Raw genomic sequence first — 9,259 nt, forward strand, 5'->3', positions numbered from 1 at the left:
TACTGCTCAGTCCGCTGTTATTGATTCTCAACCAGCAATGGCCAGGACTAAGTAGCATTCATCAGGGTCTTGTTTACTCCGTTTAACCCACATCATGACCATTTCCGAATAGACGTCTCTGAAATGGGCTCTTTTCCGAGCAATCGAGCAGCCAGCCAGTCTAGTTGTACAATTCAAGATCAAATTCCGTATACCAAAATAAGAGCGATATTGTACATTTAGGAAATCCGAGATATCCGGAAGCAACCTAATACGGCCAACGGTGCCGGTATCAACTCTATTAGACATTAACTTCGGAACTTTACAAGATTATTAAACGAGAGTTGGATTCGTTCCATTTCCTTCTTCGGTTATCATTTCTGTCAACGGTGCTAAGCGATACGCAACAACGCCAAATAATGACAGTCATGTCAAGTGCTGACCATGTCGTACAACCACAGGAGCCCTCCGCCCTCTCAACTAGATCATAGTGCTGAGGTTCATGGCCAAGATTCAGCCCTGAAAATAAGACTCGCACTAATCCTGCAGCTAGGCCCGCCAAGGGTAGGGTTCCTCATTTCTGCACACACGCGCACACATAAAACACAACGACTACGCATGGCAAGCATTAGACAGTTGGAGTAATGAGATGCCCGTTCACCACAACTATGGAATTTGGCTGGAAGGTATCTTTTTGGTAATTCATTCATGTGATCCTGTTTACGGACCTTTCCTTTCCTTTCCTCGAAACTCCAAACCCAATGCCAAGGTTAACAATCCTCAAATGCCCGTAACCTGATGAGATAAAGCAACTTTTTTACTCCTGCTGGAGAAGCTCCTGGATACGCTCCTGTACGCGCTGCTCCTTCTCCTCCTTGGTGAGCTTCTTGGTCTTGTACTTCTTGGAGATCTCCTTCCACTCCTCCTTGGTCTTCTTGGGAGCATCGCTCTCGGCCTTCTTGAAGGGGTCCTCGCGGATGGCGGCGTGGGCCTCAGTGTAGAGGTCCTCAAGACCCTCAGCCTCGACGTCGTCGTCGACGTACTTCTGGAACTGACTGCGGAAACGCTCCTCATCGTCGTCGGCGAGGGTCTCCATGTACTCAGCAACGTGGCCACCGAAGATGTAGTTTCGGAGGGTGTCGGCATCGAGCTCCTTGGTCTCCATGTCGTAACCGGGGAATCGCTTCTCGGAGTGAGGGACAAGGATACCACCGTCAGAGGCGCCCTTCATGGCACCGAAGACACGGGCACCAGTGGAGGTTCGCTTCAGACCAACATCGAGGAAGACCTTGAAGGGGCGGCGCTCGCCATCATCGGTCTCGGCGGCCTCGGTGAGCTTGAACTCACCGTCAGCCTCCTCGACACCAGTGAAATCCTCGTCGAGACCGAGCTTCTTGAGGGCACGGCGGGCGATGAGGAGACCGGTAGCGTAGGCGGCGGCCCAGTTGGTGAGACCGTGCTCGATACCGTAGGCCTTGAGCTCGTGCGAGTAGGCAGAGACGAAGACCTTGTCGCCAGAGATCTCAGAGGTCACGATCTGGCAGATGATGTCCTTGTTGGTGAAGCGGACGACCAGGCGGTACTTGGGAGCATTGTACTTGTTCTTGGCCTGGGTGATGAGGCGCTTTCGGGCGTAGTAATCGGTCTTGCCCTGCTGGCGGCGCTTGTACTTGGTCTGGTAGCGGCTACGAGGGTGTCAGCAATTTCTCAAGGTGGAGAGGAACCTCAGTGTGAACTCACCTGTAGTACGCGCTGTTCTTCACCAACTTGTGGAAAACCTGTCACAAAATCCCCGAGTCAGCAATTTGCGCTTCAGATGCTCTTCTCCTTCCGAAGCAACTTGCGGTGACTCTTTCAGAGCAATTGGCATTTCTGCCATAAAAGAAAAAAACACCAAGGGAATTCTTCGGCGAAGATATTCCCTTGCGATAGGCCTCAACTTACCATCTTGACGGTATTTGCTCAACGACGACTTGAGTGTTGAAGTTTGGAAAGTTGGTGCTGAGAGGAATAAGCCGTAAATTCTCAATGGTGGGGGATATAGCCCTAATACATCGCTTAGCTTCATTTGCTCCAGTTTGGACCTGGGTTGGGGACGAGGATGGTTAGGTAGTCACGTGTCTGGAGGCTCTTATCTTATCTTATCCTATCTTATCTCCCCCAGACGCCAACCTAGATGGGGGATCTGCCGAGGCTCCTCGGATACCCCAAGCCTCGGTGGAGTCGTTGTTGGGATAGAAGATGGCAAGAATACGTCGAGTAGTAGTTGGATGGTTGAGTTCTTACATATTCTAGAGACTTGTATTCATTGTTTGGTCGCGTACATACAAGCCTAGTCCTTTCCATCTGTCAAGCCGGGTATAATGTCAGAGTCTAAGCCCAAAGTCCTGTTGTTCGATATAGGGGGTGTTTGTGTAAGTGATTCGAGACATGATGTTTACCGCCGATTGTCCTCGCCTTGGTTCTGGAAATGTAGTCAACTATCCCACATACATGGTTACTGACTCCTCCAGGTCGTTTCTCCTTTCCAAGCAATCCTCGACTATGAATTAAGCCTGGGGATCCCTCCAGGGTGGGTCAACTATTCAATATCCAGGACTGCTCCAAATGGCTTCTGGCATCGTTTGGAAAAAGGAGAAATCGAGATGAATGAAGAGTTCTTCAGGGGCTTCAGCCAAGACCTTCATGATCCCGTCAGATGGGAAACCTTCTATGAGCGAGAGCAAAGTAAAACCCCCGGTCTCCCAAAGGAAACCCCTCCCGTTCCCTCAATCGATGCAGAATGGCTTTTCAACGAGATGATGACCGTTTCTAACAACCCTGACCCATGGATGTTCCCAGCATTGGGAAAGTTGAAGGAGGATGGGCGATTCATTCTCGCAGCGCTGAGCAATACCGTCATCTTTCCGCCAGGGCATAAGCTCCACCTGGACCATTTCTTTGACGAGCCTGTGCGGCAGATATTTGATGTCTTCATTTCTTCCGCCCATGTTGGAATGCGAAAGCCAGATCCGGCCATTTATAAGCTGGCGCTCGACCGAGTAAACGAATTCGCGAAAGCCAATGCTCAGTCAGCTCGGGGGAAAAGCTTGAACTGGGAGGCTGGTATCAAGGCAGAGGAAGTAATTTTTCTCGATGATATCGGAGAGAATCTGAAGGAGGCACGCAGGCAAGGACTGCGAACAATAAAGGTGAATCTTGGCCGTGCATTCAAGGCTGTGGATGAGCTGGAGAGAGTGACTGGACTGAAGCTCGCTGGTGATCATCCAAGGATATCCATTCAAGGGAAGGCTCAGAAAGTCAAGGCAAAAATGTGAGATAGATTTGGGAATATTCAAAACACTCGCATATCAAACCTTCCTGGCGATATAGACGTAGAGAATATCAGATACCTCGACCTTGCCATCAACTGCAGCATTGTGCCACTCTTCCTTGAAATATTCCCTCCCTTTAACCCTCAACTCTTCCGTTACAATTGAGGCAGTCAGAGGGCCATTGACAACGTAGTCAAACTGCTCGTCTGCCTTGTCAAGATCGAGATACGTCGAGCCAAGTCCAACAATCTTTTCCAAAGTCCCAACCCTTTCAACAACGAAACCACAACTTTCCAATATCTCACTAAAGGACTCTTTAGATTTGATCCAGGTTCGGTTGGAGGGGAATGGCATGCCCAGTCGGCGAGCGACTTTCTCTAATAGCAGGCCTGAGCGAAGGTTATACTCATGAGTGATATCGATCGCAATTCTGCCGCCTGGCTTGAGATACTCCCACCAATGGGCGACAACTTCCTTTGGGTTTTCGAACAGAACAAAGGCGCTTGAGCATAAAATGAGATCGAAGCTGCCCCTATCGACATTTGGGCAGCCAGTCAAGTCAGTGACGTTGTGTCGCACAAGTCTTATGCGGTGATGCAATGTTTCGTCGTGATCCAGCTTCTTGCGTGCTTCCGAGAGCATCGCTTCAGTTATATCGACACCAACGACAATCCCGTCATCGCCGACGTGTCTTGCGGCAATGACAGCCTCCAGGCCAGTTCCACAGGCGAGGTCGAGAACGCGATCGCCGGGTTTGATGGAAACAAGTTCCATGAATCGCTTGCTGTAGTCAGGATGCCAAGAATCCTCATAGTTGGTTGCTCGTTCAGTGTACATGCGCTGAGCGGCATCTGATTGACTTTCTGTCGGAGGCATGACGAGTCTTTGTAATCAAGATTGTGAAAGTATCAGCCAATACAGCTTTAATAGTGCCTAGTGATAAGTTTGTCGGGCGATGCAACTGATGGGGCTATCTTTGTGCTTCTGAGAGTCAGTTGTGAGATGTATTCTTGGTTGATAGCTTGGGGCCGGGGTGTTTTTACACCGATGACTGTTGTATGAGTAAGGTACTAAGTCTAGTATTCTCGTTGATTGGCTCCTCATCACCTCTCAATTTGCCCAGTACAACCGCGAATCGCTATAATTCAGCTACAGAAACAACTCACCTCCATATCAACTCCCTCCAAGTCATTCATAGATTTGATGATTCAATCTAGGTCGCTTCTGCAGAAGTGACGCCATGCTACGGAAGCTATACCCACCCACGACTCGCAACGGCCCGTCCGCGTGGCTGTGATGCCATGCCACTTCACCACTGAAGAACGCCCCATGAGTGGTATTGCGCATTTGAGAAACACCAATTTTAGAGAGGGAACTAGGACTGAATTTGACTCGAGGCGCCCTCGGATGCCTCGTGACCCTTGATGATACGACTCGCAGGGGGGCGCAGAGGTTTCGAGACAAGGGTATTTAGAACCAACTGCATAAACTAGTCAGTATCTGTCAACATCTACCTATCCCTTGGAATGGCACACTCAGACTTGAGGCAGCCGTCCACTGACGCCTCAGCAATGATTCGGGCCAAGATAGAGGTCAGTATGTCAGTGATGGTCTTGCCTTGGGTGAATGGCATCGTTACCACTGAGTGAGTGTATGTAAGTAAGTGAGGTCGATAATCAGACCATCACAGACAGAAAGAACTATATAAGGGAAAACAATAGATTATAACTCTTCTCACCAAGACCATCATATCATCCAACGTCTTTCTACTCAGACTCCACCCAGCTGAAGTCCTCCCCGGCCTGTTTTCACGACCACGGTCTGTGAGGCAGACACATCGTGCAGTAGTAGAAACCTTGGAGGCCCTCCTCGCAGACACTGCCCCCAAAGGGCGCGGGCGCCTAGAGATACCCTCATCAAGTTATATATCCTCAGTCCTACCTGCGCTGCAAGCATCATGTTGGCATAGAAACCATCCCCAGCCTTTCCTTCTCGCAGCTCGATCCCAGTGAACTGGAAGCTCAGCTTCTGGACTTGTCCAATATGACCCCTACCACTTCCCAGATTTCTTGGCCAACTACTACTGCCTCCCTCTGCGAGCTACTCAATATCGATACTGACGTGAAAAAATGCCATGCCTCGACACAGAAGAAGGCTCGTTGCCAGCACCCAGTCAGCAAAGCCAACTCGGCTCATATCGCTTGTCTCTTGGAGAAAGCAGTCGCTCAAGGAAGCTTTTCTGCTGCTCAGGCTACACTCCAAGAAGTCTCTTACTTGATCATGTGTTGTTATAAACATCGAGATAAGGGCCCCCCTCGTTTGTCAGAGTGGGAGACAGTCCTCAAGCCCCTTAAAGTGGTGCATATCAAGAATGAAGACAAGGAAGATACTCTCAAAACCGAGAAAGAAACAGATAATACATCACCAACCACTCCTGTTATTTCATCGCAAAAACAGATTCCACTCAAGGGCAATACATCTATAACTACTTCAACTCATCGTCGTCGCAGATCCCAGTCGTCCCCTTCTACTCCAACAAAACCGTCCCCAAAGCTTTTACTACCCAAATTACCTTCACCTAAGAGTCCCAAAGCGCCACATGAGTTCGAGGACTTCTCCCGTCCCCGGTCGACCCTAGAAATCAATAAAGCGATAAAGAAGCGACTTCTTAAACCCTTGACCGAATGGGAGACAAAGAATGGAGGCTACATCTACCTCTATACCTTTCCTGAGAGTTACCACGACGCACATCCCTATATCAAGATAGGCTTTTCTCAAGACGTCAGTAAGCGTATGCGAGATTGGAAAGACCAGTGCAGCTACGAAGCAAAAGTGCTCGGTGAGTTTCCGGCCGAGCACTACGTCAAGGTTGAGAGAATTGTACATGCTCAGCTCTGGAACCAGAGGAAGCGAGAAAAAGCATGCCCAGCTTGCAACGTTCGCCACAATGAGTGGTTCAAGGTAGACGCTATGACTGCCTCAAAGACCATTGCCTTATGGACTGGCTGGATGAGGCGAGAGCCATATGATGAAGAGGGCAACATCCTGGATAAATGGCGTATCAGGATTGAGGGCCTTGACATGGCTAATCCTGATTGTTGGGACTTGCTAGTCAAGGGGCTTTTCGATGATGATGTCGAAGAGTCTGAGCTGTCCGAAGGAGATAGCTTTGCGTGGTCAAGTGATGAACAGTCCGAGATCTCTGAGGAAGATGCTCTTGGAGGTTATGAAACTGACAAACCTGAGTTTACTTTGACTGACGATGAATCTGACGATGAGGCATATGTGGAAGATGATGAGCGATAGAGTCATGGTATTGCAGGACATTTGGCACGATTGTAAGATATGGATGGCGAATATTGGCATTTTCTAGGAGTCATGATGGTATTTTCTAAAGCTTTTTCTGATATTAAATATGATACCCTGCAATCCCGATGCTCACTTCAACCGCCTCTCGCCCATGCATTAATGAGATCATATGCACGTCTTCAGGGCCCGGTCGTTGATAAAGGGCAGTGGCTCCAGTAAACAAATCAATCAGGGATTTCAGATCTCCCATGGCATCTCTTCCAAGAGTCCTAGAGACCAAGTCGGTCTCAGTGCATCCTGATATGTATCTTCCCCAACTTCTACCCACGACCCCTGGAATCTGGACTCGAGCCAGCATTTTAGCCAACGTATTTCCTTTACTAGTTTTGACATACTAGCCATCTCGTTCGGGGACTCTTCCTCAAGTGTTGAAAAGACAAATCGTTTCACCTCTGCCCTGCGCAACCGTGTGGCTTCTTCATAACATGATACCATTTGATCTAGTATGTTGGTGAGATCCAACGTCTGTCGAATAGACTGAGTATCCCAGTCAGGAATCTCAACGAGAAGTAGCTTTGCAGCTTGTAACATGACATAGAGAATTTGATCGTGTGTAAGTATTGAACGGCGCAATAGCAGATCAACGGGCGAGGCAAGAAGAATGTCGAAAAAAGACTGCATTGCGTCAAGGCAGTTGCTTAAGCATGTCAGAAGATAGACGAATTGAGGAACGCCCTCATCAGGGTGGCATGCCACGATAATTGCTGGCTCAAAGAGACGCACTAGAAGATACAAACGGTAAAGCTCAAACGCTTGGCCGTATGTTTCAACATTGCCATTAGGGACTGACTCTGCTAGACGACTCAGGTCGTTGCGAAAACGACTTCCAGTTCCTTCGAGAAGGACAGCATATGGGCTAAACAGCGTACGCTCATGTGGCTCGCCAAAGCTTCTTGAAAGTCTTTCGCCCATCTGAACGAACCGAACGACATACTCTATTGAACGATCAGATGGGGTTGCCTGTGCTTGGGAGACAATCTTGAGATAAGTTTCCATGTTGGGTATGTCGAGAGGATTTCTTCGCGATTGTCTCGTTGAGATACTGGAAGCCTTTGTTAGATTAACGAAAATGAAAATTACTGGCTACTGGTTACTGGTAGACTCACATTGAGAGAACGCAATAAAGCCCAAGAAGAGCCCGTATTTCCTCCAAGAGGTGTGTCGTTTGTTCCTTGTCAGATGTTCCTGAGCTGATTGTTTGAGCCGATGACATGTCTTGTGTGATACCCAGGTTATGTGCATAGCCAAGAGCAAGATACGCCAGGTTGATGACCTGACTATTGTCGATGTGACATCTGTGAGCCCTATGGATCATGAGCATGAATCTGTTTCACCAGCATTATATCCACTTACCAAGCAGCAATCACCAGTACGCCCTGTAGTATGTCCAAGGCCGTGTCTTCTTCGACCATTACTCTGAAGCTCAGATATGCGAGTATGTTGCGTCTCGCTTTGGCCACCTCGGCTTCAGATAATGGCGCCGCGACAATCATGATAGCACGAAATAGAAATGGACTGCTTTGGTGCAGTGATTCTGCAGTGTGATGACTCTCGACTGTCACGAAGGGGAACTGGGAGGTGAACTCTTCATGGAAGAGCCTAAGAACTTGAGCTGCTTGTGGCCATGATAGCCCAAATGGAGGCTGCGAAGTGCCCCTATCTGCCTTTGCATTTGCCTGGGTTGGGTTCCTGGAAGACTTATCATATCCCAGTTCTTCCTGGTTGCTATCGCTGTCTCGGCCTGGCTGCTTTGCTCGGTTTCTATGGCTTAACATAGCAAACTCTTGCGAACTCTTTGTTCCCACAGCAATGACTTGTTCTTGCTCTTCGGAAGTTATAATGTTCATGGCAATCAGCTTTACGTCTCATACAAGTTCACGTCATCATACCCGTTTATGTGGTTAATTCTCCGGGGTCTTCTCAGGCTCCTCGTATCCTGTGGGGAGCAGTCCTTCTTCATAGTCTCACACCTTCATCTGTTACTATGAAACAATCATAGGAATAGACTGAGAGATATAGTACCTATCGCAAATATGCTTCTCCAGATTCCCTTCCCGGAAGTTACATTTTGCTTTGACTCTCGCGCAAGGAGCGCACGCTCGTTGCCGGCGAGGAGGACTGGGATTTCTGTCGACCATGGTGAAACTGATTAATGACAATTGAATTCGAGTAGCTCCAGGCCAACTTGAAATCCTGAGCTTCAAGTCAGCTCGCTCGTCGTTCACAGAAGCCGTCTATCATTACTGTATCTTACAGTGGCGCAACCGGGATTAAGATTGGCCCGAAAATGCTCCAGCGGGATAGAGTACTGCGTTACCTTAATATCTACGTACCTACTAGTTAGGTAGTCAAAGGTAAGTAAGTAGGTAGACTTCAACCATTTTCACAGAGTCCCATATCATCCTTTCTGTTAGGAAAGAATGGTGACGAATGAGATTTATACGCCATCGACGAAGCGCTTAATTGAATGGCAATCTTAATCAGTTTCATATACACACGGACATATATTTTTAACGAGTAATAGGTGCGCCTCTCGCCTTTAGAGATGGATGAGTGGCCCCCCTAACCATCCAGCTCTGGATTGTTGCGGCCAGACC

At 48.5% G+C, this 9,259-nt stretch overlaps 5 protein-coding genes across 5 annotated transcripts; 2 read left to right on the forward strand and 3 right to left on the reverse strand.

The window, feature by feature from the left end:
• Nucleotides 1-796: 796 nt before the first annotated feature.
• FTJAE_9668 (60s ribosomal l5) lies at nt 797-1,926 on the reverse strand (the record flags this gene model as incomplete). Its single annotated transcript, XM_037356611.1, has 3 exons — nt 797-1,664; nt 1,720-1,757; nt 1,924-1,926. The coding sequence occupies 3 exons, from the start codon at nt 1,924-1,926 to the stop codon at nt 797-799; spliced, it is 909 nt and encodes a 302-aa protein (XP_037203307.1).
• A 698-nt stretch (nt 1,927-2,624) lies between these two features.
• FTJAE_9669 (microsomal epoxide hydrolase) lies at nt 2,625-3,296 on the forward strand (the record flags this gene model as incomplete). Its single annotated transcript, XM_037356612.1, has 1 exon — nt 2,625-3,296. The coding sequence occupies one exon, from the start codon at nt 2,625-2,627 to the stop codon at nt 3,294-3,296; it is 672 nt and encodes a 223-aa protein (XP_037203308.1).
• Nucleotides 3,297-3,329: 33 nt separating this feature from the next.
• Nucleotides 3,330-4,169, reverse strand: FTJAE_9670 (l-isoaspartate(d-aspartate) O-methyltransferase; the record flags this gene model as incomplete). Its single annotated transcript, XM_037356614.1, has 1 exon — nt 3,330-4,169. One exon carries the CDS (start codon nt 4,167-4,169, stop codon nt 3,330-3,332), a length of 840 nt encoding a protein of 279 aa, XP_037203309.1.
• A 1,167-nt stretch (nt 4,170-5,336) lies between these two features.
• FTJAE_9671 (uncharacterized protein) lies at nt 5,337-6,599 on the forward strand (the record flags this gene model as incomplete). Its single annotated transcript, XM_037356615.1, has 1 exon — nt 5,337-6,599. The coding sequence occupies one exon, from the start codon at nt 5,337-5,339 to the stop codon at nt 6,597-6,599; it is 1,263 nt and encodes a 420-aa protein (XP_037203310.1).
• A 240-nt stretch (nt 6,600-6,839) lies between these two features.
• Nucleotides 6,840-8,509, reverse strand: FTJAE_9672 (uncharacterized protein; the record flags this gene model as incomplete). Its single annotated transcript, XM_037356616.1, has 4 exons — nt 6,840-6,871; nt 6,998-7,704; nt 7,769-7,966; nt 8,016-8,509. 4 exons carry the CDS (start codon nt 8,507-8,509, stop codon nt 6,840-6,842), a joined length of 1,431 nt encoding a protein of 476 aa, XP_037203311.1.
• Nucleotides 8,510-9,259: the final 750 nt, after the last annotated feature.

This window comes from Fusarium tjaetaba, assembly GCF_013396195.1.
Source record: "Fusarium tjaetaba strain NRRL 66243 chromosome Unknown NRRL66243_c0000219, whole genome shotgun sequence".
Lineage (NCBI taxonomy): Eukaryota > Fungi > Ascomycota > Sordariomycetes > Hypocreales > Nectriaceae > Fusarium > Fusarium tjaetaba.